The following is a 24,642-nucleotide window of genomic DNA, read 5'->3' on the forward strand; positions in this document are numbered from 1 at the left end:
CGGCCACGTTCTCCTGCAGCGAGACGAGCACGGTGGCGAGCCGCGCCACGCGCGCCGGGTCGGGCCGCAGCGGCGGCGGCACCTGCACGGGCCGCTGGCCGCTCACCAGCTCCGGGTTCTCCGACAGGATGCCGTCCACAGAGACCACCTTCACCGTGCAGTCGTCGGCCGGGTCGTCGTCGTCCGCGTCTCCGCCGCCGCTGCTCCTGACGGCGCCGGTGAGGTAGCTGCTGAACAGGGTGCCCCGCTCGGCACTCTTCTCCTCGGTGTAGTCCTTCATGGCAATCTCGAGGTTGGTGACCACCACGGCCACTATCAGGTTCGAGAAGACGAACGCGCCGATCATCACCAGGAACAGGAAGTAGATGGACGAGGCGAAGGCGATGTTGGCGTTCTTGGAGTCGCGCATGGGTGTGAAGATGTCCACCCAGCCGTCCTCTGTGACACAGATGAAGCAGACGAACAGCGCGTCCATCAGACTCCCAAAGTGCTCCTGGAAGTCGTCTCCGAACACGGTGACGCCGATGACGGCCGCCACCGTCATGAAGACGAGCAGCAGCAGCGAGACGTTCGCCATGTCCGGGATCGAGTGCAGGATCGTGTCCACCACTAGCGACAGGCTCTCCAAGGACGTGCTGAAGGAGCGGACGCTGCGGAACGCACGCAGCACACGCAGAAGACGGAGCAGACGAGAGCTGGCCAAGTAGGTGAAGTTGTTACCGAAGAGCAGGATGAAGATCACAACAAAGTCGATGATGTTCCACGCTCCGAGCCAGAACGAGAAGAAGCCGTAGAACCACTTGATGGCGATCTCGAAGATGAAGATGGTCAGCACCACCTGGTCGATGACGGAGAACGGAAGGGAGAAACGCTCCGTGAGGTCGTCTGAGGTCTGCATCGCGATCAGCACCGAGTTGAACACGATGATGAGAAAGATGGAGAAGTTGAACGTCTTGCTGTTGGTCAGGTGGCCGACCAGCTCCTGCGAGACAAACGTCTCAACTCGTGCCTCGTCCACGTCGACCACCTCGTTGAAATCCTCCACCTTGCCGGTGTCCGAGGCGCCCACGCCCTGGTCGTAGCGCCGGTCGGCGTCCTCAAACAGAAATCGTCGCGCCACATACTCGGCCTCCTCCGGAACGCCCGGGCCGCCAGATTTCTTCATCACCTGGTCAATCCAGCGGCGGATGTTGGTCCGACCGCTGATCAGCTTGAAGGCGGCGGCGCCCAGGTCTTTGACGGAGGTGTGCCGTCGCTCGCGGTCGGCATCCTGAGATGGTGAAGCTTCCAGAGACGGTTGAACGTTGGCCGCCGCCCTCCGCCACCGCGCCGCGCCGGTCGGCGCCGAAACATTGGTATCCGTCACCTCACCGCTGGTTTCATCGGTGCTCCGTTCGGATGCGACTTCGTCTATAGACGGCAGAATTCGACCAAAAGACCCGGAGGCGGAAAATCGAACCGATTTTCCAGAATGCTTTCTTTCAGGAAGGTTTGGGTCTGACATGATCGGTGCGCGTTTAGTTCATACGCCCGTTTGTTCGCAAATTTGCATAGACACACTGTTTGAAAGGAAAATCGGGCAAGGTACACCTTTCCAGTAAAACTGGTGTACTGTTCTCGGTAATTCATTCACGACTTAAGCTTAAAATAGCAAATTATCCTCGATGTAGCTCATATGATCTAGCAGCTTGAATTCCTTGCAAAGATCGGGAAATGACACGAATTTGTATTTGTTTCAGATGTTTATTTTATCAGCTCGGGAACTTTGCGTAAATGATTCCTCCCGCAAAGAAGACACATTTGTATCTCAGGCACATAAAAAACACCAATGGGTTAATTCAGGCATCCTGCTTATTCGCCCTGAGACCGAGCCTAATTCAGACGAAAATTGCATCGGATGATACGTCTCTAGGTTGACCCATCCTGGAAGTGATCAAGTGCTATTTTCTAGCAGTGCTGTTTTTTTTAACGACTGATAACTGGCAGAGCGAGGCCAGCGTGGTACCCACCTTTGAGCCAGGGCGGCGGCACGCGACCCTCCAGGACGCAGACGAACACCTCCTCGAGGTCAGAGGACATCACCACCAGGCCCTTGATGCCCTTCTTGAGGTCCTCCAGCGATCGGCGGATGATCACCAGCAGAACGTTGTAACGCTGAATCTGTAACAAACACCCAAATCGTGAACGGGAACAGAGGGCCACACTGTCTCCTACGAAAACAGTGCAATTCCCCCTGGATGTTCCTCTAAGCCATAGCAATCAACTACCCATCGTGCGGGCGGAGCACTGACCTCCTGCAGCAGGACCACATTCAGCGGACACGGGTCGTTGGAGAGAATCTTCTGCGTGCTCTCGAAGTCGATCAGGTCCGGCATCTTGGTCAGCACGTCGTTGGCCAGACCGATCACCTGCAAAGAAAACGGAGGGGAGATGTTATAAGCCTTCAATTTCGATACATTTATAGTTGCGTAAGCAATCTATTGTTTGTCGGGACCAAGCAAGAGGGAACAGTTATTAGACCAGCTGTGCTACAAAGTCATTTACAAGCATTACTTTATGCCTCATGGTTCGCAACATCCACACTAATTTATACATTTCACAGTATTTTGATCTTCATTCGTCCTACCATAGCCCTCACATCCCTTTCATACTCTCCGCACCTTATCGTCGGAGCTCTGTCCGTCGGCCGCGGCGGCCACGGCCGGCTGCAGCGACAGCAGCGTCTCGAACAGCACCCGTGCGTCTCCGATACTGCTGGCGATGTCGGCGTTCGGGTGCTGTCCGAACGCCTCCGGGTGGTCCACCATGGGCAGGCTGTTGCTGAAGTCCTGGTAGTAGGACAGGTGGCCGTCCCGAGGGATGTAGTAGTGTGCCAGGGACGACAGCCTGAGAGGGGAGAGGCGAGGCGTCAGATCACAGAAAACGACGGTGAATATGATGCACCGGTTGCACGTAGAATTCATGGATCAAAAATGAAACAATGCATGAAAGTGCCTGAAACCGAGGCGGTTCCGCTCCCCTGATAAGCCGGGCGTTTTCTACGGACACTGAGTGCATGAGATAAACCTTCTTATATTATTACATTTGGCTAAGGAAGTTCTACAAAACCTAAAAAATTACCCGCGACAGTCACAAGGACACCTGCCATCCATCCATCCATCCAGCCCCATCACCCACTTGTAGTATGTGACGTTGAGCACGTCCTCGTTGAACATCTGGTTGATGTAGGTCATGAGCAGGCGTCGGTCCCAGTCGTCAGTGACGTGCCCGCCGTACATGACGCCCGCGATCAGGTACTTGAGCGCGTCCCACGGCGGGTCCTCGTACTCGCGCAGGTAGATCGACAGCAGCGACTCAGACACCTGAGTACGAGGACGGACGGAAGGGATAAGGAAGGAAGACTATGAGTATGAGAAAACTATGAGAAGACTAAGACCATGGGATTCTATGAGTCCATGACGATTTAAATTCAATAAATTATCGTGTTTGGTGAGCGAATATGTGCAAAATAACAATGCATTGACGGATGTTCTCAATATAATATGGATTACTGCCAAGGCCAATGCCCGTTTCCAGACAGACTCCTGAAAATTTCAGCATTCCTGCGTTGGAGCATAACGAGGTAGGATACTGTCAAGTTCCTTTCATCGAACATAGGGGATCGTAAGACTCGAATAATACTACCCCACAGAATGCACAGCATCAACTGGGAACTGACCTCGAAGTCTGAGTCGTTGAACCCGTAGAGGATGTTCCAGCCGAGCTGCTGGAACTTGCGCCGCTCCAGCAGCACCGAGTGGAAGAAGCACAGCGAGAAGAGCAGCTTCTTGTAGTTGCTCTGGCGCGGACAGGCGGTGAACTGCGCCTCCGTCATGTTCTGGTACAGACGCTTGATGTTGGCCTTGATGCCCTGGAAAGGTAAAGAATGGGGAGGATGTGACACGTTGAGCACAGGATAAGTGGTCACTAAATCCGGCTGGGTGGTTACCGATTGACTGATACTGTCCCGCAATGCACTGAAGCATGACGGAACATAGCGGGCCCAGCAACGTTACACTACCACACAATCACTTTCACCATGTGGTTAAATGAGTCGAAGCTGACATATTTTGAGCATCTTTATGCCGGAAGCGATCGGATAATTTGCTGGAATGCCAGAGAAGCAGCCTATATGTAATCACTAAGGCATGCACTATTCTCAGCGTCTCCCACCTTGGGCGGTTCGGTGGTGATTTTGATGCCGTTCTGAAGGATGGAGATGGGGAAGTCGGGGTGCGGGCTGGAGCTGAGCCACAGACGGAACTCGGGGTTGGCGCCGCCGTCCTGTATCTCCTCCACCATCTTGTCGAGCTCGGGCATCCAGGAGAGCGAGAGATGACAGTTGGCCAGGAACACCCAGCCGCCGTCCCGTTTACCCATCTCCAGCAGACTGGCGGCGCGGACAGAGGAGAGTTACCGGAGCGGTTACCGACGTAAATTACGTCGGTAACCGACGTAAAGTAATCTCATTTCATGAGTCATGATTTACCGACTTAAATTACTCATTAAAATATGAGCTATGCAAGATTGCAAATACAATTATACCTACAATTTATTCAACACTAGGGGGAAATAAAACATCTGTCAAAATCGCAACCGAAGGTGCTACATTGAATATTTCTCTCGAATCGCATCTGCAAATGTCCGTTATAGGTTCGAGCACCTCAGCCATTGTCATGAGACAGAAGTGGGAGGAGCATTATGCTCTCCTTCGCGTTCACCGTGTGGCGATGGGCGCCTGTCCCTGTCCCAGGCTGAGGCTGTAGAAGCGGTCCATCATCTCGTTCTGCTCGGCCAGCTGGAGCAGAGCCGTGGTCGGGTCTACGCCCGGAGACAGGATGAAGATGAGCGGCGTCTTGGCCGCAGAGTCCTCCAGCTGAAACGGGGGAAGGATGCGTCACTGTCACAATACGAAACAAACTTCATGTAACACCTGATGGTGGCATCAGAGGTATCATTCAGAGTGACGGCAAGTTTGAAACGGTACAAACAGGGGAAATTCACGAGAATCGAAACTGTTAAATTTATATTCAATTCATTGCTATCCATCACCACCACACGTACACAATTTAACGTCATCAACATCAGATGCACATTGTCAGAAAATGATAGCCAACGAGACATCCTTCTATAAAAATTATAGTAGAAGAAAGAATTGTAGAAGCCTTGTATGTAGAAAGCTAGAGCTGCTCTGCCTACAGCCACTGACCACGCTGTGGAAGTCGAGCACGGGCGGCTCGACGAAGCGCTGCCCCAGGTTGTGGATGACGAACGTGGACACACATACGCTGACCCGGTCCGGGCGCAGTGAGCGAACAAAGATCATCCGCTGCAGCTCCGAGCACGACGTGTCCCACTCGCCTGCCGGGAAATCGACCGGTCGACGATTAGTAAAGAACATCGGAGTCCGGAGCGAAATGCATAAAATGATAATAATTGAGAAACTATTTAGATAGCTCCAATTCGGGCATGAACCGTTATCGGTTATCGTTAACCCGCGCCCCACTGGGGGGGGGGGCTATTTATAGCCCCCCCTCCCGTTTTTCTGCAATAACTTCCAAACCGCTTGACGGATCGACGCCAAACTTTCAGTACCTTCGGCTGCATCAATTTGACACCTTGTGTCAAAATTTGAACTTCGTACCTACCATAGGTCGGCCGGAAATGACGTCAGGGTGACGTCATGTTCGTCCGATTTCGACGCAAAACATTGAACCACGGCAATCGCTCCCAAGAGCTCAGTTTTTAAGCTAGATCCAATTTCTTTGCATGAAAGAACTCAGAATCGACCGCGCTATCAAACTGCTATCTCGGATTTTCAAAATTTTGAAAATTTCGAAAATTTTATTTAATAATATTCAAAATTTATATTTTTATATTTTTTCAAAAAGTTTTTGACTTTTCGTAAAAACCGGAACATATGTGACAGAACGCATGATTATGACTAACTCTAGCAAGTTTTAGCTAAATATCTTCAAAAATGGCCAAGTTATACGCATTATTGCAAAAAATTCACAATTATTAATTTTTCAAATCAATTTTTCAGTACGCATTTGGCATCGTACACCAATATAAATGGCACCATCGTGTTCCTGAGCTCAAACTGCATCCAATAGACACCTTTTTTGTTGAAAAATTTCAACTTCAAAATTTGACCTTTTTTGACCTGAAAGTGACCTGACCTAAGCTAAATTCGACTCAAAATGACCTCGAATGACATAGACGACATCAAATTCGAAATCTATGGCCTAAATGGACCATAAAACATGTGTCACGTGACCGACGCATGATATAATATTTTCGTGACCTGTGATGACCTGACCCTGACCTGAAAATCAAAGTACAAGTTTGGTACCCGCAAGGTATCTAGAGCATCTGTTCACGAGTGTGGAAACCAAAAATGAGCCTGATCTGACTTGTAAGACGGCGGCCAGAGCCCAAAATGTGAACAAGCCAAAGTGCTAATAATTTTTACTTTGACCTGACCTGTGACGTCATCGGTGACCTCGAGGTCAATGAAATTAGGTTTCGCTCGACAGTTTTTCCGGGGCTATCAGACGCCGTTTGAATTTTGACGATCGGCCCAGTAGTTTCGGAGTTAGGAGGGGGGGCTATGAATAGCCCCCCCCCCCCCAGTAGGGCGTGTTATACACAGACCCCAGTGGGGCGCGGGTTAAGGCTTCAGTAACACGACTATTTCAAAACATCTAGCGCAGCCTAGCACTCAGCGCTGTCAATATTGTGTTAAGGTAACACGACCGTATGCCTCTTGACGATACTGTCCGAACATCACGTCCACCCCTGTGATACTGACCGGGCAGCGAGGCTCGCTCGGGCTCGGGCGACGTGTACCAGGCGTACCAGTCGCGGTGGCCCTGCTCAAACGACTGAATCACGCCGTGGAAGTTGGCCAGACGCTCCAGCTCGGTAATGTTGTCCCACGCAGAGTCCGACAGCCACTCTGAAAGAAAGAAGCGACAGTGGGACGAAATAAAGCGTAAAAGGGAATTCAAGGACTATGATAGGAATGTTTCATGAGAGATCACACTGAGGACCCTCACTTAAACTTCCACTAATCAAGCACAGACCATGAAACTGACCGGGGCACGGGTTGTCCATCTGCTCCTCCCTGTCGAGCACGACTCCACCCTTGAGGAAGAACAGGTACTCGTCCGTGTTGACGGCCGACTGGCTCTCCAGCATCTTGATGCACATGTGGAAGGAGAAGAGCAGCTTGTGCCGCTCGAACAGGCCGCGGCAGGCGTACCTGAAAACGACGCAACACAGACCCTGAACAACGGCGTTTGTATCACTGGACAATGCACATCATGAATAGAGCTTTAAAAAGGACGTCAAATGTTTTGCGGCAAAAGACGGTCATTCCACCATTACGTTAACACACAAATAAGCCTGACGCGCATATATGATAGCCTTCACTCACTTGTACACGGCGTAGGTGTGATAGTCGTTCATGTTCTGTATGCGGTTCTCCAGCTTTGGGCTCCTCTGCGCCTTATCGATGGAGTGGGTGAACAGATCTACGTAGGCGTCCAGCGAGAACTGGTACATCGGGTCGATCTTGCCCAGGTCGGTCAGCACGAAGAACAGGATCGAGGCGCGCCGCGCGCACGGACGATACGCCTGTCAACGATGATACCAACGTCAGTCGTTAAGAGGAGGGCCGAGAACCGTGTTAGGACGGACAACTGGCATAGGAGGAGTCTAACTAGACACTGAAGTAAGTCCAACCACTCATGAAAATGAGAAATCGTCTTTCGGGCCACGGGGATGAACAATACAGCTTCTGCATGAATGGGCGAGCAATTCGACAAGCAGTTTCACACTGTGGTAGCCACTCCATCCAGTTGCGTTCCTGAAACCCCACATTTCCCCACCTCCCGAGCGGCGTCGATCTTGATCTCTGTCTCCTCGGCGGTCTCCAGCTGTTCGGTGACGTCGGCCGAGGTGGTCTTGCACGACTGTAGCGTCACCACCAGAGCCTCGTCCTCCAGCAGCGAACCCTCCGTCTTCAGCAGTCTGTGGGTGACGTGGAGAGTGAGGAGGGAGGAAGATGTGAGAGTTACAGTCTCTGGAAAACTACGATCCCTTCTGCTAACCAAGTGGCATCGGTGTACAACAGATAAACAACACACAAGTTCTGATGCTCATGCATGAATGTCATTGCTCCAAATTCCTTTTTCCAAAAAGGATATAAAATTTCACCGCTACCGTTGCCGCCTTTGTCAACCATCCGACCGACCTGAGCACGGCGTCCTCCAGCTCGATGAGCTTCAGTTTGCCGGCGGCGATGTTGGTGACGAGGGCGTCCTTCTGCTCCTCCAGCTCGGGCCGCTCCTTGCGGACCACGATACCCAGCAGCTGCTGCTCCAGACCTGTCCGGAGACGTCACACAATGGAGCATTAGATCTCTAGCGACAACGGATACACGAACGAAGATGATTTCCATGACAACATGACATTTTATATTCTGCAAACTAGATTAAATACCGCACAAGAACAACGTGAAATGCATAAGCCATCACCAAATAATAGACATCGTCCGGATCCCAATAGATGATGCAACATTGCTAGCCTCTCTGGCATCTGTTACTGTAACTACGGATAAGATGGTTCACAGATAACAGTAGTACTACTGTTATATAGTAGTAGTATTACTGTACTACTGTTATCTGTGGATGGTTAGATGGTCTACCGAGCCGGCGTACTACTCACCGTCCTCCTTGACGGTGAAGTTGATGATGGTGGTCTTAGTGGCGATCTCAGGCGGGTAGTGCGGGTTTGACAGCTTGGTGCTGATGTAGAAGCGGAACAGCGGGTTGTACTCCACCTCCTTGTCGCCGATCTTGGTGTACAGAGCGTCACCTGCCGCGGGCAACGACAGCACGTAAGGAATCACATTAGAAAACACTGAGGCACCGCACTCTGATGATTTATATTACAACAACAGTCTCCGACAATCGAATATAAACTCATAAGGATGCGTGCGATCAAGCAGCTTAACTGCAATGCATGTGTGCTAGAAAGAAAACCCAGAGCAGACCAATGCAAGACCAGATCAACCCATGTCACCATACATTTTGCTTGATGAGGCATGGTAGCGAGCTCACCCTGTTTGATGACAGACTTTGTGAGTATGGGGTTGAGCGAGGCATCCAACGTCTCCTGGACGTTCTGTAGCAGCACCGGGTGGCCGAACGTGACGGAGCGCTCCAGCACCGATAGGAAGTTGGTCTGCTGCAGGTCGATCACTTTCAGACCCTGCGGAAACGAGCACGCCGTGTTAGTCCGGAGGCCAAGGGTACGGCGGCGTGATATCAGTTATGCCCATTCATGCCTAAAGCGCTAAATACATGCCAGTGTTATTAATCTATTCTTTTCTGAGCCACGCACAGCATTGTCACTCTAACCTGTTTGTGTTCCATGTTTTTGATCCAGCGCAGGCCCTGCCCCTGCGGGTCGATGAGCAGCGGCCAGCGCTGTCCGCGCGTGGCGATGATGCCGTTCTCCACGCTGAACGGGTTGGACGGCAGGCCCTGGATGTTCCAGTCGCGTACCACCGTCGGCTTGGCCAGGAACTCGCACAGCTCGAACGTCGGCGAGCAGGGCACCAGCTTCCCGCGCACCTGGGCACGGACGGACAACGACGGTCACTTACTCAGGCACTGTCCGACTCTACCGTATTTTTGGTATCGAACAAAGATATAGCATCGAAACGACGAACACTACTTGCCATTAACACAGAATGATGCTGAATAAAACACAACATTACGCAATAAAGTTCCCACAATCTCAGACCCACCTCCGGTAACCAAATGCTCGAGACGATCTCGTCCCGGTAGTTGGACGTAAACGGTCCCATATAGGAGACAAAGGCGGCAGCGATCAGGCAGTCCCCGACCAGGTAGCCAAAGTTTTCGTCCAAGTCCTTCACGGTCTGTGTCCAGCGGACCTTCTCGCCGGCCAGGCCGCTGACGATCTTGGCCGCGCGGTCCAACTTCAGCTCCAGGCTCTCCGCCTAGCATCGAGGAACAGAATAGCATGAGCGTCTTTGTACATATTGAAACATCAAAGACACGCGTCAAACTGTGGTATAGTCTACTACAGAATGATGTTCCACTCCTCAGAAGCTATCAGTTGACCGGAGAGCTAAGTAGTGCCGTTTATCACACAATTAAGCGTGTCGATTGTGAGCATTGGGACAAAGCTATAATTTGTGAACTCAGCCCGTGTGATTCGGCACAGCCTACCACTCCAGGCAAATAATTGCCCTGTGAAAAGTGGAACATCATTCTGTAGTCGACTATACATACGTTCTGTTCTGTTACTTTATTGGTCTAATCCTCTGGTGACGAACCTTGATCCTGAGCTCCTCCTTCTGCGCCAGCTTCTCGTTGTACTCGGTCTGCAGCTTTGCCAGCCGCTCGCTGAGCTCCTGCAGCTTCGCCTTAGCGTCTGCCAGGTTCTTCTGCTTCTCGGCTAGGATACGCTCAGCCGACATCAGACGCATCTTCTTCGGCTCCACCACCCTGACAGCGTGGTCAAAACACAGTAGATGAGGAATCCCAATGTCTGCCTTTCCAGATTCCAACATACGTTCATTTTTACCAAAGAGATTCTAATGTCATCCACATGTTCCAGGAGAGCAACAGTCCCCCACTAACCTGTAGACGCGTCCGTACGACTCGATGGCTCGTACCCACAGACAGAGCGACTTGGCAGCCAGCGACTGTTTTCCGACCATGTCCGGGTCAAAGTCGGCCTGCACCACGTATCCGCCGACCTTCTTCAGCGTCTTGTCGCTGATGTGGTCCTTGTCGAAGTCACGCAGCTGGAAACGACGGGGAAGAAGAATGAATGAGTACCTACGTAAATGTACGTCTGGTAAATATTGTACAGATGGCGACTGGTGGGCATGGCTGACAATCAGCACAATAGAGAGTCAAAGACTACATAAAGCACATGTCTCAAATTTGGCAGCCACATGGTGCTGGTAATCGATCGAACAAGAGTTAACATTGCAACCGACCTGTGTGATGAAGTTCGGGTCTCCCAGCTGTCGTTTCGCCTCTGCCCAGGTGGGTTCGACGCACTTCAGAAGCATCACTGCCTCCATGACCTTCTCTACCAGCGGCGGAGGTCGGGCGTACGACTTGATCTCGTTCAGGTCCCGCTTCGAGAGGGCGTCCAGTGCCTGTAAGGATCAAGAAAAATGTCGCGGTACAGTATAATAGGCAATGGGGGTAGTTAAGACTATCAGACAGCATGCCACTTGTGATGTTAATTTGCATGCAGTACACATCACAATGAATGGAGCTCGACTGTTAAACTATATCGGCGAAGTCTGCTAGCCCCCGTGTCGCTTATCTGACCAAAAGTCTCCCTCCGTCTCGGAAGTGCGTCACTGCGGTGCGGTCTTGTTACTTACCCTGACGGCCTCTTCCAGGACGGGCAGCACCTCCTCCAGCTCTGCCAGAGCCACCTCGGCCATGGCCTTACACTGCAGCTCCTCCTCGGCAATCTTTTGAGACCTGATAGAGCGCACAGATGGATATGGCTTTAAACGATTTTGTCGAGCTTCGGTCTTTGATAATGGTAGCAAATGACAATCGGCACCCAAAGATACCTGTCTTTAGATATCTGCTACGACCTATGAAAGGTCAAACTTCGTGCCCCCTGAAGCCATCGAAGTGGACCGAGTAGCTCTCAGGACGTTCGCCTTACCTGAGCTGGACGGAGCGCTGCTGTTCGTCGGCCTCCCGGGTCTGTTGGACAATGATGACCAGGTACTCTTCGCACTGCTGCTGGAACTCGGCCACTGCCAAGTGGGACACACGGCACGCATAGACACGAAGAGCTCAGATAGTGTCAATGCGTGTCAAGTACATCTGAGGCTAATGGTACACAAACTCGCTTATAGTTTGCATGGTGTTTGTCATAGGGGTTTCCTCCGTAGACCAGACAGAACTCAAAGGATTCGCAAAGCCAACAGCATTATTCGATCTCATGGTTTCATGTCTTCACTGACCTTTTCCTTTGGCGATTTCCAGTTCAACGGACATGGATTCGACTTTGACACTGGTCTCGTCAATCTTGAACAGACCATTCCTCAGCTTGTCAGCGGCTTCTCCCAGTTCCTTGCGCTTCTCGCCCAGTAGACTGAGGAAACACAAGGTCAAACACAGAAATGCGTTCTGATCGTGCCATTGGAGAACATATTACTATTCATCCAGCTCGTACGTTTAGGGAGACAAAATTCAATAGGCCACCAAGGTTTCCGATCATATTCTGGTCATTGAGCAGGCCTTTCTAATCGCCTGTATTCACTCACTGTTTGTAGCCGGCCACCAGCTGCAGGTAGCTGGTGGAGGTGACGTAGTTGTGTCGCCGCACCTCGGCCAGCATCCGAGCCGAGTAGTTGGACACGGAGCGGTGAATTACGGAGAACGTGTGAGCCACAGCAGCCTGCAGCTCGTCCTGCATGAGAACAACGCTATTTAGGTATGAAGTATCGAGCCATGAAGCATCGTGAATCAACGGAAAACAATTCTTATTTGCATTCTAGTATGAAATACTACCACAGTATTTGCCAAACAGCCAAAGAGAAAGCCCTCGAATTAATTTAATGAAGCTGGCCGGCTTACGTGAACACTGAACATACCTTCAATAGTTCCGTATCGGCGCCTAGGTTTAGGTCGATGCCTTCCAAATACCTCTCGGCTACTTCCATCAGAGCTTCTTGTGGCCAATCTCCGAACCAGTCAATCGTGGAGCAGTTGACCAGGCCAGGGTACATGCGAATACGGTTCCTGTGGTATTCGGAGATGGTGAGTCACAAGTGGACACTGAACGGAGCGACAGTCCGGAAACGACAAGCTTGGTAACTTCCTCTACCGTTGCTTGATGTATTTAGGGCACTAATGCGTCTGCTGGTTTAGCAATATTTAATCAGTACAGGCGAAATCCTACGACGATAGATGACGTTTAGCACCAACCTGAAGGCGTCTCCGACGGGGCTCATACACACGCAGAGGTGGAGATTTGACCTGACTCGGTCCAAAAGCAGGCCGTACAGGTTCTCTGGCGTCTCAGGGATACCCTCCCTAGCCGCCACCGGCTGTAGTGTGTTGCGTATCTGACAAAAAAAAAAAAAAAAATCACATGTCAGTGGAGAATCTTATGCACACAACTACTTGCAACTGAAACTGCAATTAAATCGAAGCTGGTTGTTTAATGACGTAAAAATACTACATTTGAATAAACCCTAACGTAAGCAGGACGGATGATTTTTGGCGTCCAGCGTGGGACTTCACCGGGCTCTGGTGTCTATAAATAGCAATGTGTAATACCCACCTCTTCGAGCTCCTCCGGTTTGTAGAGGTTTGGCACTTCCCCGCTGCTTAGGATGTTGTTGATATCTTCAAGGAACGTTTCCTCCGTGACCTAAGAGAAGAAAATGAGCTTAAAACATTCGATCCTCAATGGTCAGCTGGAGAGCGGCAAATTCTGACAATGATTGAGAGAAGCGAAGTCTGTACCAGTATAAATCAAAGGCTTTGATTCAACTCAACGTCTTGGTACAGATTAACGACATTACAATGTCGAAAAATGTATAGTCACCTGGGCGTCGCTGAAAATGAAGACGGTCGGTTTGTTTTCGAGGCCCGTTGCCCGATAGAGCACCTTGAGATCCTCTCTGAACTCGGGTCGGTGGTAGTGCTTATTGACCTCGATGACGAACACCGAGAGGCCGCAGATGTAGGCGGCCAGTCGGGTCAGCGACTGCCGGCCGCTGCCACCTGATAAGGTAGCTGGAGTTACTTTTGGAGGCACTTGTTGTTTTATCGGATGAAATTACAGAAGACTTTGCTTTGTTATTGGCATCATTTCAAAGACGAAAAGACCAACTGCAGTGGGGACGATGTATGCCATAGAATATAGGTACAGTCACCCTGGTTCCTGGTGTATTGAAACCTTGAACAATACACTCACCGATACCGACGACAAGCATGTTTCCTCTGGGCAGTTTCAGAACGCGCACGGTGCGACAAATGTGGCAGATGGCATCCCTGAAAAGTACTAGTTCCATCGACACAACGCCTGGCGTCGCGTTATACTCCTTCAACTGGTTCTCCATGTACTGCTTCAGCGTGGCAAAGTCCAGGATGTCCTCGTAAATTTCATTAGTGTTGAGGAAGTCACCTATAAGATAAAAGAAATAGTGATTTAGCAATGGCGTAATCAAATGGCCGATTGTCAAGGCGTTTTTAAACTTTAAATCTTTCGACAGGCTGTTATTAAGACCCAAGTATCCCTAAATGACAAACACAGCTTAGCGTACATTTGAGAGAAAAACTATTGTTGACGAATAATTTCAGAAAGTCCAACAAAAGGAGACCAAGAAGAAATTCGTTGCTCATTTATTCTACCGAACATACCAAAGATAGGTGGCTGTTTGCTCGGACAGAGCCCGTGGAATGTCTGGTCGAAGTGCAGTCCAAGTTTTTCTCCCAGCAGTCCCATGAACCAATCCATATCTCTGAAAAGACGCAAGCTACATGAGCACGGTACGCTTATCACTTTGCTTTGCATCTACTGCATCACATAAACACATCACTATTAATAGAAGTTAGCACGTATGTAATAAATGCATAGCATGATCAGCCCACGGAAACAAAACCCTTACTTCGTATCAATGAGCCGGTCGGCGAACACTCTGAGACACTCGTGGATCCAGAGGCGAACGAACGCCGCCTTCGTGTCGCAGTAGTCGCGGTTCGACCGCAGCAGGCCCTGGAACACCTAATGAAATCGGAAGAGTCAATGGTCACGAAAATCAGTCATTCAATGACCTCAAAATAGATTAAATTTTAAGGCGTCATGCACATTCAACACGTAAATACGAATAACACAGGTTCAAACCTTGGAGATGTCTCTCAGGTTGAACACGTAGTGAATCTTGGCTGGGGTCGGCAGCATGTTGGCGATGACGGATTGGTACATCTCGATACTGGCTGTCGTCACCAGCTCACCTGATCAAAACAGAGTCATGGTTGAAATCAATCCCAGACGCACAAAAACAAAACAGCACACCTCCTGCAATTGTATACCACAGGTTCTCATTTAAATTGCCTTTAGTCCATCACAGTCCCCCTCATATAGCCTAGCAGCCTACCGAGCGGCTTCACGTCCTCTGAGAAGTTGGCCAGCTTCTGAGTGATGAGCGTGCCGAAGATGCGTTTGATCTGTGACTCCTGCGGGAAGGTCATGTTGACCAGATTGAACTTGGACTGGAGCCGCTGCGAGATGAAGGAGCGGCCTCCGCCGGGCGGACCCATGGCGCCGACCAGAAGCACGTCCTGTCGACAGGGAAGAGGACCATGACAACAACAGTTAGCACAAAACGTGACAGATAATCGCTCTCCATAACTTTCTTTCCACTTGGTCGTGGCATCGCAAAAGAATATCAATATCTCGACCTTCTTTGGCACCCACCCACCTGCATGTAGAGTGACGACTGTTTGGTGCGGTCGTACCAGAAGCCGTACTGCATCCACTGGCGCAGCAGCTCCAGCGGCGGCTGGGAGCCGTACGTGTCCTTGGCAGGCATGTTCAGGTCGTCCAGGAACACGACAAGGCGCTTACCTGTCAGACAGGGTGAATAATGAGACAAGACTGCTCTCAACTCTACATAGAATCGCAAAAGTCAGCCACCGAGACTCCTCAGTCCTTACCTCCCTGCGGGACGTAGACGTTCTTGGTGCGTTTCTCCATGCGGCTCTCGATGATGGCCTGCACGTTGTTGGATGTGGTCTGCGCCGACATGTTCACCGGCAGCACCGTGTACTTGTTGACATCCATCTGGGCTAGCACGCTGCTCGCCAGCGAACTCTTCCCTGTCAGTTATAAAACGGTGTCAGGAAACGGATGCGAACTACCTCCAATGATGTCACAAAATACAAGTTTTGCTTAAGATTGAGCGAAAATTTATCAAAAAAAAAAAAAAAAATCGTACTTGCAAAATAAGTGCTCCACCAGCAAACAACAAGAATGTAACATTTGGGTTGTCCTAAACACAAAGCTGTGCCGTGTGCGTGATCCAGTGTTACATGCAACTGTCGGCGTTTTGTCCGCTATAGTATTGTTAGTCGACACACCTGTGCCGACGGGTCCGACCAGCATCGCCGGGAACTCGTGCGAGATCAGCGTCCGTAGGATGTACTCGTACCGCACTGTGTCCACGGTCGGCACCAGGATCTTGTAGAACGGCACGCTGGCGAATAAAACTACTGTCACCTGCTGTGCATTGATGCACGTTTCTCATGACGCGTACGGTCGCAAACGGGCCACCTATAACGGCAAACGACACAAACCTTTCGTATAGCAGAATCACGTCAATAACACGCACCACACGACTGCCAGACAAAACCACACACAAACACTATCAGAGGAAACAAGAGAGACAAATGACACGTTAAACACATTAGAGGTGATCGGAAAATTTCGTAAGCGATGGTCGTCGATACTGACTTCGGGTTGTACTTCCAGTTGGACTGCAGCTTGCTCTCCCAGGGGCTCCAGCTGCGGTGTTTGTAGTCGACGGCGTACTCGTACACGGTGTCCTTGTTGGGGAACGAGCCCTCCAGTTCGCGCAGGTAGTTGTCGATCTTCTTCCGGCCCTCTTCATCCACCGAAGCGCAGACGGACCACAGCAGCCTGCCGCGAGAGGTGGCCGTTATGAATGGGTTAAGCTGAGCAGATGATGAATGACAAATGGTAGCGGGGTATCCTAGCTCATAAGAACCAATAAATTATGTGCCACTCACGAGAATAGGAACCACAGCTTGGAGCAGGTGAGGAACGCGTCCATGTCGCTCGGGTCCACGCCGAACTCCTTCGTGCACAGGCAGTCAAGCAGACGACATAGAGAGATGACGCCGTTCAACTCCACAATCGGCATCAGCTCCTTACAGTTCTTCCGCTTGAATTCCAACATGTCCTCCAGGAACTTGTCGAATAGCTTTCGCAGCTGTAAAGAAAACAAGTTACGATAAGTTCTGACCTAAAACTAAGCATAAAATTAACACTACGAGACAACCACCGAAAATTCTTATGCTCAACGCCATGGTCCTGCGTCTTGCGATGTTACATTCTCGTCTCACCTCGTCGGCGGTCTGTTTGCACTGGACCGTCTGCAGCCACGAGTCGACATACGGCTGCCAGCCGATCGCCTTGTAGTCGGTGTACACCATACCAGCCCGGGAGACGGTGGCAGGAGAGGCCTCGTCCAGGTCCTGCACCTCGAACAGCAGAGACACCTACACCACGGAACTACAGTCAGTCACGGCTGTCGAGGGGGCGGATACGGATATAGCACACTAATCCGACTACCACAACGTATGCAAGTGTGGAACACACTCGAGACCTTCTTAACTATCCGATGCCTCAGCATTTTGTGGCCAGCCCTTTCAAGTAAGGTAAATTTTCGCAAGATTTAAATTATAAATACACTTCACTCTTTATCTTTTTTCAGCCCTCATTCATCAACCATAGGCTTGGACTGCGTTCCTGTGTGCATCTCACCTGAGCGGGCAGGGCGATACGCTCCGAGTTGATGAGCGTCAGCACCTTGTTGTCGTCCATCACAGAGTTCATGTTCTCGATCCAGACGGCGTCCACTGGGCCGTCGAATAAGATCCACTTCTGGTCCGGTGTCTCGTCTGAAGGATGGGAGCAAATTACACCAGATTTACAGTTGAATTCGGAACTAGGTGAAATGGTGCAGCCAGTTTAATTTATTTTTGACTTGACTTGATTTAATCACGGAAGCTTCATGGTCGCCTTTTCTGGACAGCATCAAACATTCTGTACAATCAAATTGAGCTATTACCTGCACATGTGACCCTCATAATGGCCGAGAGCACACCGTCCTTCCAGTCGCCGGAGCCAAGGTCGAATTCACCGTACAGCTCGCCCAGGTTCAGAGCTTTCGGGTTCAGCGCATACTCCTGTCAGGTAAGCACACAGAGAGGTCAATTGTAGGCTAACATAGCATTACCGAAGTTATGAGAACTGAGAAGCGGAAATGACTTCTTGACCACTGTTAGTCAATGGAGACGAACGTCTTCTCGACTTTTGGGGACTTTTCGAACGTCTTTTTCCCCTACCTTTAGAAATCCCAATTTTCCGACGTTATGAAAATAGCATATATCGGTCATCGGTACTCCATCTCAACCATCGCTGCGGCACTGCGTACCTTAACGGCGACGTAGCCCTCCTGGCCTTTGTTGGCCATATCGGTGAGCGCTCGCTGCAGAGTGCGCCAGATGGAGGTTTTCGAGGTGCCTGTCTGACCGACCATCATCACCGAGTGACGGGAGTTCTTCGTCTCGTACAGCTGGATCACCTTGTCCACGATGTAGGGCGTCGCCTGACCGAGGAAGGCTCATCGTAAGCCCCCATTGTCTTCAAGTTTCAAACAAATCCCTATGTCGATTATGAGGGAGTAAATGGATGTTATAGCAAAAGGGATATTAGGATAAGAAGCACCGCATTCTTGGCAATCGTGATTCAAGGGCTTGTAACAGAAAATATTTCGTGCTAAGGTAATAACGCATACCTGAAGTCCGTTTTCCTTCAACTGCTGCCGGATGACATCATACAGCTGCCCGTAGTCGAGCGGCGGCGTCTCCACGCCGGGGAACAGGTCCCTGACAATGCCGGCGAACAGCGGCGAGTCGTCCGACGTCAGCTTCGGCAGGTTCATGTCGTTCATCGCGGTTATCACCACCTAATGATGGTATGAACAAAAACGGAAAGGAGTTAGGACACGATAAAAAAGGCAATCCAACCGATACGCTGCACACTTGGACGGCCACTGCTTGTCCAAATTTCGATTTGAACACATTCCAATGACAAAACTTTGAGCACAGAGCATCAAGTGAAATGTTACATGCATACCTCCTCGTCACCCATCTCAGGGAACATGCGCTTCTTGATGCCAGCGTAGCGCAGCAGACCGATCAGACCTCGCAGACCGAAGTCGTAGTGGCTCTGCTTGCTGAGTTGCCGCGACGCCAGTGTATACAGCGTGAACACCTGAAGACAAGGTCATACACTTGGGTATGTATGTAGATTGTATGTGTGTATGGTATGTAGATTGTAGATGCTGATTGCATATTGAAAACATCAACCACACCTTGCTACTCCCTTTTGAAATCATCTGAGCAATAACATTAGCTAGGATTTAACGTTTTTGCGTAGCATCACAAAAACTACATATGATGGCATAGAGCATCAGTAAATTTACGTACCTTTCTGGCGAGATTCCTAGTGTTGCTGAATCCCTCGCCGAACAGCACGATCTCTGCGATCATGGCCGAGTCAGGGACCACCATGGCGATCGGTCGGAACATGGACTTCAGGTTGTCGGGCAGCTCCGTGCGACCGGCGTAGCCTGCGTGACGATAAGCAAACAATTTTAATCACGTTCGATTTTAAATCTTGTTAGAAAGAAAGCCATAAGTGTTCACCAAGAAGCGCATGCAAACAACAGCAACTTACAATCAATTTGTCTAGATTTCACCACCACTACCAAATGTGTGGCGGCAAAATGACACCAACATGACACCATATAAACAGCTTCAAAATACTCTTCTAACCGGGGTTCATGGTGATGAATATTCCGCACGAGTCGACCAACTTGATCTCGCTGCCCTCGAAGATGAACTGGGTGGCGAGGGTGGAGAGCGCCTGCAGGATGCTGAGGATCTGCTGCGCCACCACCGACAACACCTCGATGTTGATCCGGTTGAACTCGTCAAAGCAGCCCCAGGCACCAGTCTGCGCCAGACCTGTTGATGAATAGCGAATGTGATTTACAAGAGCGTAAACAAGTGACGTCGATTATGCCCCGTAGTTGTGTTTCAATCCAGATGTAATGGCCTATGTAGAGTGTACACACAAAACAGATACACTATAGGCAGCATTCATTGTGATCCAAAACAACAGGCAAAATGGCCAACAACTACCGCAAATTCTTTGCTAACTGCTTATTCATTGATCCCATAATGCTTGTTTTGTAATTTCATTATGATGAACTTCCAAGTGTGCTAAGACGAGTACAATATACCGGAGAACATTTTGCCCATGCTCTTGTAGTCGAGTCCCTCGGAGCAGTTGAGTACGATGACGAACACAGCCATGGCCTTTCCCAGGTCCTTGACGGTTTCCGTTTTACCGGTGCCGGCCGGGCCCTTCGGACTGCCGCCTCGGTGTAGGTGCAGTGCACTTGTGAGGGTCATGTAGCACCTGACGAAAGCAAGAAGTATCAAATGAAAAGCCCTGCGGCTATGTAAGACAGCTTTCCTTCGTGACGATTTACATTTTCAACTTAATTTGCACATTAATTAGTAACCTCGATATAACTACGCCAGTGGCAATAAGATACAACAACCCTAAAATATATTTCTATACCCCACTCTCGTTTTCACCTGTCGGTGAGCGGTGTGATGACCAGGCGGCCCGAGTTGCCCAGGTACTCGTAGCCATAGAAGAACTGTGTGTTTGTCTGCCGGATCACACAGTCCTCCTCGTCTTTGTCCCAGTAGAGCCGCAGCTGGGACAGCCACTCGAACGAGTTGACGTCGTTCACACCTGTTGGATAGCGGAAAATACAGGCAGTCAGTCTGGAAAGCTGAAGTAACACGGAACTCAAATACAGGATATATGTGAAGAAAAAATGCTACTGCCATGAACTGGATTGAAAGAAACCATAAGGAAGCACAACAAAACTCGAGGTGCGAGCTTATACTAGTACAATAAGTACAATAAAAGATTATATTCTTGATTGTGTAATGTTGCGCTGGAAACAAAGCGAAACAGATATTAACGGAAATCATGTTCTAGGCTTCAATGTCACGCACCGGCCTTGATGAGCTTCTCGATGACATCACGAGCGTGCACCTCGATGGTGACCAGAGCCACGATCTTCATACGCTGCAGCTTGGTCAAGTTGGAGCGGATCGCTTCGGAGAACTTATTCAGCATGTTCATCATCTTCTTGCGGAAGGACTTGAGTGGTTTCTTCTCGCCGAGGTCCTTCACCAGCAGCAGGGACCGGGTTGTGTCGACTGTCCACTGGATCTAAAAAGATGCAAAATGTCCGGTAATGATACATGTCACAGTCCAACTCGTGCTATGGATGCACATCGCTGCCGGGTACGTCGGTCGCGACATAGTCCGGGCACAACTCCAAGAAAGCGATCTTATAGACAGTCTGAAGATGGTTTTGGCAAGCAACTGTCAGGCCTCGCGGCGCCTGTTAAGACTACTAACCTCCTGAGTGCTGATTAACTGTGTGTGTGTGTGTGTGGGGGGGGGGCATGTATCTTTTTGTCGCATGGCGATGCTGAATTAACAATAATAATAATAATAATAATTTATCACATGTGCTCAGTAAGCGGCATCGGTCTTCAACTAGGTATGAAGAAGCTGAAGAAATTTGCACAAATCGTGCTCCTATACGATCAGCAGAGTAAACCGGCGCCTCTGAACAATTCAATGAAGTTAGCCTTTTATTTACCTGACTAGAAGTGATGCATAGCTGTCCCGGCCAGTCCTTGATCCACCGATCTCTTTTGCTGAGATTTTTCTTCAGCGCGGCGAGACATTTCTGCAGTACGTTACGTAGCGTTTCCTGTGAATAGGAGGAATTTCAGTTCGCTAGCCGTTTAGATATACAGCGTTGCGTTTTCATTATTCTGTTACTGGACATTGAATGTCTTCCCAGCCAACACTTCTTACCTGCATAGCGTTTTCCAGATCTGCGAGCCATGCCTCGACCGGCCCATCCAGGCTCACTGGGTGAGTGAAGTCAACCTCCTCGCCTTCACCAGATACCATTGTCGACGCCTCAAGCCGGTGGAAGGCACTCTGGGAGAGAAAACATGCGCACGTGAAAAGAGAAGGATAAATGTTAATTGCATCATTTACGAGTACGTGCAATATTGAGTGATGATTCGTTACCATTTCACAAGAAAGCAAACTTCAGTCATATTAACTGTGTAGTGAGTATGGCGTTTTGATGACAACCAGCCTGTTGGCTCCGGGAGTCCCTCATTCTTTCCCATACCTATTAAAATTTCCTCTTACCTTGACCATTTTGACTTTCGCCATGTTATCGAAGAGCTTCTTCAGATGTGGCTGAACAGCCTCTGGGTTTTTGCTCTGGCCAAGGATCTCCAAAAGATCGTCATTGGAGATGAAGTAGAACCTCGGGAAAGCCTGACGCTTGGTTTCGAGGTACATCTCAAGTCGCTTCTGGATCTCTTCCAGGCGGACGTTCATGCTGGATAACTCTTTCAGAAGGCCTAAAATATTGCCAGGTAGTGAAGCGTGTGTTGGCACAACACGAACAGTACCAGAGAAGTTATCGATGATGCATTAGAAATGACGTAAATAATAGAAAGCACATGCAATATTCCCGATACTTTCGACGCCAACAAGTAGATTAACACACTTAAACGCCGATTCGCTATGGCTTGAAAAGGAAAGAAACGTGGATGCTTTGGTACGTTCATCCACTGACAACTGCACAGCCGTAGAGACCTTCTTGACGTCCATACCTTTCTTGTGAGTTGCCCGGAGAATGAGCGTGTCAATCTTCATGACAACGAGCATGCTCTGCCACGTATTGTCGATGATACCGAAGTCGGTCGTTTCCCGCGGCATTTGCTTGCGAATGTCGTCTGCCAAGAAGATGTTCTGAAAGAAAGAAACGACCACTTCGTTGTTGACAAAAACGGAACATGTATCTTTCGTGTATTCGAAACATTTACTCTTTAGCGATGGTTGATCAAAACTCAAATGTAGCTTTCTTATCAATCCTCAATTCAAGGAGCTGAGGTTCTGAAACGATTCGTGTATGTAGATTAGCGACTTTTCCAAGCAAGACAGCCGTTATTGTTTGCTCGTTCATACCTCCATATACATCCACTGCTTCTGCACCGAGAGGATGGCGTCGATGACCTCGTAGACGACGGTGAGTGTCTTTTCCCACCACTTCACTTCTTCTCGGAAAGGCTCCACAAATCTGTCCAGCAAAAGAGCAAAGATGTGTAGTACTAAAAATATAATAAGTAAAAATGAAGTTTAAACACTCACACGAATATTGGTTACGAACAATATATAGTGCAGTCCAAAACTGTACACAGTAGAGGCGGATTGCTCACCTGGATGCCTTCATGGTCTGCAGTCCGACCTGGTTGTCCTCCAGCACCTGGAATAGGTCGTCGGGCACGCGGCAGCGCAGGCCGCGGCCGTCCTTGTACGGCAGGATCTCCATCTCCATCTCGTCCCAGGTCGACTTCATCTTCATCAGCATCTGCAACACGTTTCACACGATGTTAGCCTCCTTAATGACTTACAGACATGCCAAATTGAGATTGCCCTGCAGTTTATAGCTGTCATCAAAGAAATTACAAACTGAGCGTCGATTAAATGAAGTCGTCCATACCTTTTCGATGGTCATCTCCTTAGTGGCCGACTGAGAGATGTTGTGAATCTCTTCAGAGTACTGGTTCATGCCCCACTCGAAGATGCTGTCCATTGTCAGGTCAGTGTCCTCGTTGAACTCCCTGTCACAGACCACGGGTAAAGAGGAAATAAACGATCAATACAATGCCAGTCTCTACATCGCTAAGCACATCGGCTAACTGTGAGCAAAAGCATCAGTTTCAATCACCTCTTCTTGGCCACCCCTATATTTAATGACATATGGTTACATGCTTCACGACCATGATCATATGTATGACAATTCACCATGAACATACTGCATGGCCACCAGTCACCGCCGAGCACTTTTGTACCAGCGAGTCTGGGCCAGCCCGTCAGCCGTACCTGCCAATGAGGGCTCTGATCTCCTCCCAGTGTCGGGTGCGCAGCGCCACGTTCTTCAGGTCCATGATGAGCGGCAGCGCCTTGCGGAAGGCGTCTACCTGCGTTTTCGTCTGCTCGATGATGTCCCAGCCGTTATCACGATACTCTTTCAGTTGCTTGGTCAGGCGCTTGTGCAGACTGGTGGCCTATATGGGAGAAAAAGGGATAAATAAAGTTCATTCGGCCAGTCATTTTGAAACGAAACCGTTGTCCAATGTAGATGCACAACAATTCGTTGGATGAAATGCATGATTTCTGCATCATAGTCCATAGCAGTCGACTAGTTAATTAAACGTACCAACTTTATCACTATATCTCCGATATATGAATTGTGAATGCATCAAAAATGTCGTACCTGAGAGTCGAGCTCGATGGTGTCGAGTTCCTGGAATCGATGTCCTTTCCATTCGATCCAGGACTGTTCCCATTCTGCCGTCAGCGCCCAGACTGAGTCGATGGCATCGAGGTCCTGCCGACAGGCAAATGCAAGCAAGTGATTTACGACTACCATGGCTTCATACATATAAATTCATTAGTCGCTTAGCTCAGAGTAGTGAAAGACTACGGAAAAAGTTTTCAGCCACGGACAAGGTATTGCTATTGAAGCTTTATCTACTCAGTTTCTCCGAATCGGTAGTCTATGTGACA

General features: G+C 49.7%; 1 protein-coding gene across 2 annotated transcripts in view; it reads right to left on the reverse strand.

Moving 5' to 3' along the window:
- LOC122388930 (dynein axonemal heavy chain 2-like) overlaps nt 1–24,642 on the reverse strand; it is a 44,842-nt gene that overhangs the window by 2,662 nt on the left and 17,538 nt on the right. For both annotated transcript variants that reach the window (XM_043380443.1, XM_043380442.1), the window contains exons 28-85: nt 24,350–24,463; nt 23,956–24,140; nt 23,573–23,693; nt 23,289–23,440; nt 23,038–23,149; nt 22,683–22,821; nt 22,210–22,427; nt 21,862–21,990; nt 21,641–21,754; nt 20,982–21,201; nt 20,550–20,712; nt 20,189–20,367; nt 19,719–19,910; nt 19,371–19,513; nt 19,018–19,155; nt 18,677–18,847; nt 18,314–18,487; nt 17,948–18,065; nt 17,641–17,777; nt 17,220–17,375; nt 16,884–17,086; nt 16,588–16,773; nt 16,215–16,330; nt 15,792–15,953; nt 15,557–15,702; nt 15,233–15,416; nt 14,980–15,089; nt 14,744–14,859; nt 14,496–14,596; nt 14,050–14,259; nt 13,678–13,856; nt 13,411–13,500; nt 13,053–13,192; nt 12,719–12,866; nt 12,389–12,534; nt 12,086–12,216; nt 11,782–11,875; nt 11,486–11,588; nt 11,087–11,251; nt 10,722–10,888; nt 10,415–10,586; nt 9,860–10,075; nt 9,468–9,683; nt 9,168–9,318; nt 8,773–8,922; nt 8,300–8,432; nt 7,935–8,076; nt 7,481–7,680; nt 7,140–7,306; nt 6,854–7,000; nt 5,249–5,400; nt 4,761–4,915; nt 4,213–4,429; nt 3,719–3,910; nt 3,178–3,362; nt 2,661–2,886; nt 2,292–2,408; nt 2,010–2,160 (exon numbers count right to left, since the gene is read on the reverse strand). In XM_043380443.1, coding sequence (XP_043236378.1) covers nt 2,010–2,160; nt 2,292–2,408; nt 2,661–2,886; nt 3,178–3,362; nt 3,719–3,910; nt 4,213–4,429; nt 4,761–4,915; nt 5,249–5,400; nt 6,854–7,000; nt 7,140–7,306; nt 7,481–7,680; nt 7,935–8,076; nt 8,300–8,432; nt 8,773–8,922; nt 9,168–9,318; nt 9,468–9,683; nt 9,860–10,075; nt 10,415–10,586; nt 10,722–10,888; nt 11,087–11,251; nt 11,486–11,588; nt 11,782–11,875; nt 12,086–12,216; nt 12,389–12,534; nt 12,719–12,866; nt 13,053–13,192; nt 13,411–13,500; nt 13,678–13,856; nt 14,050–14,259; nt 14,496–14,596; nt 14,744–14,859; nt 14,980–15,089; nt 15,233–15,416; nt 15,557–15,702; nt 15,792–15,953; nt 16,215–16,330; nt 16,588–16,773; nt 16,884–17,086; nt 17,220–17,375; nt 17,641–17,777; nt 17,948–18,065; nt 18,314–18,487; nt 18,677–18,847; nt 19,018–19,155; nt 19,371–19,513; nt 19,719–19,910; nt 20,189–20,367; nt 20,550–20,712; nt 20,982–21,201; nt 21,641–21,754; nt 21,862–21,990; nt 22,210–22,427; nt 22,683–22,821; nt 23,038–23,149; nt 23,289–23,440; nt 23,573–23,693; nt 23,956–24,140; nt 24,350–24,463 — 9,061 coding nt within the window. The remainder of the gene's footprint in view (nt 1–2,009; nt 2,161–2,291; nt 2,409–2,660; nt 2,887–3,177; nt 3,363–3,718; nt 3,911–4,212; nt 4,430–4,760; nt 4,916–5,248; nt 5,401–6,853; nt 7,001–7,139; nt 7,307–7,480; nt 7,681–7,934; nt 8,077–8,299; nt 8,433–8,772; nt 8,923–9,167; nt 9,319–9,467; nt 9,684–9,859; nt 10,076–10,414; nt 10,587–10,721; nt 10,889–11,086; nt 11,252–11,485; nt 11,589–11,781; nt 11,876–12,085; nt 12,217–12,388; nt 12,535–12,718; nt 12,867–13,052; nt 13,193–13,410; nt 13,501–13,677; nt 13,857–14,049; nt 14,260–14,495; nt 14,597–14,743; nt 14,860–14,979; nt 15,090–15,232; nt 15,417–15,556; nt 15,703–15,791; nt 15,954–16,214; nt 16,331–16,587; nt 16,774–16,883; nt 17,087–17,219; nt 17,376–17,640; nt 17,778–17,947; nt 18,066–18,313; nt 18,488–18,676; nt 18,848–19,017; nt 19,156–19,370; nt 19,514–19,718; nt 19,911–20,188; nt 20,368–20,549; nt 20,713–20,981; nt 21,202–21,640; nt 21,755–21,861; nt 21,991–22,209; nt 22,428–22,682; nt 22,822–23,037; nt 23,150–23,288; nt 23,441–23,572; nt 23,694–23,955; nt 24,141–24,349; nt 24,464–24,642) is intronic.

Source organism: Amphibalanus amphitrite, unplaced genomic scaffold (genome assembly GCF_019059575.1).
Source record: "Amphibalanus amphitrite isolate SeventyFive unplaced genomic scaffold, NRLGWU_Aamphi_draft 000339F_arrow, whole genome shotgun sequence".
Classification (NCBI taxonomy): Eukaryota; Metazoa; Arthropoda; class Thecostraca; order Balanomorpha; family Balanidae; genus Amphibalanus; species Amphibalanus amphitrite.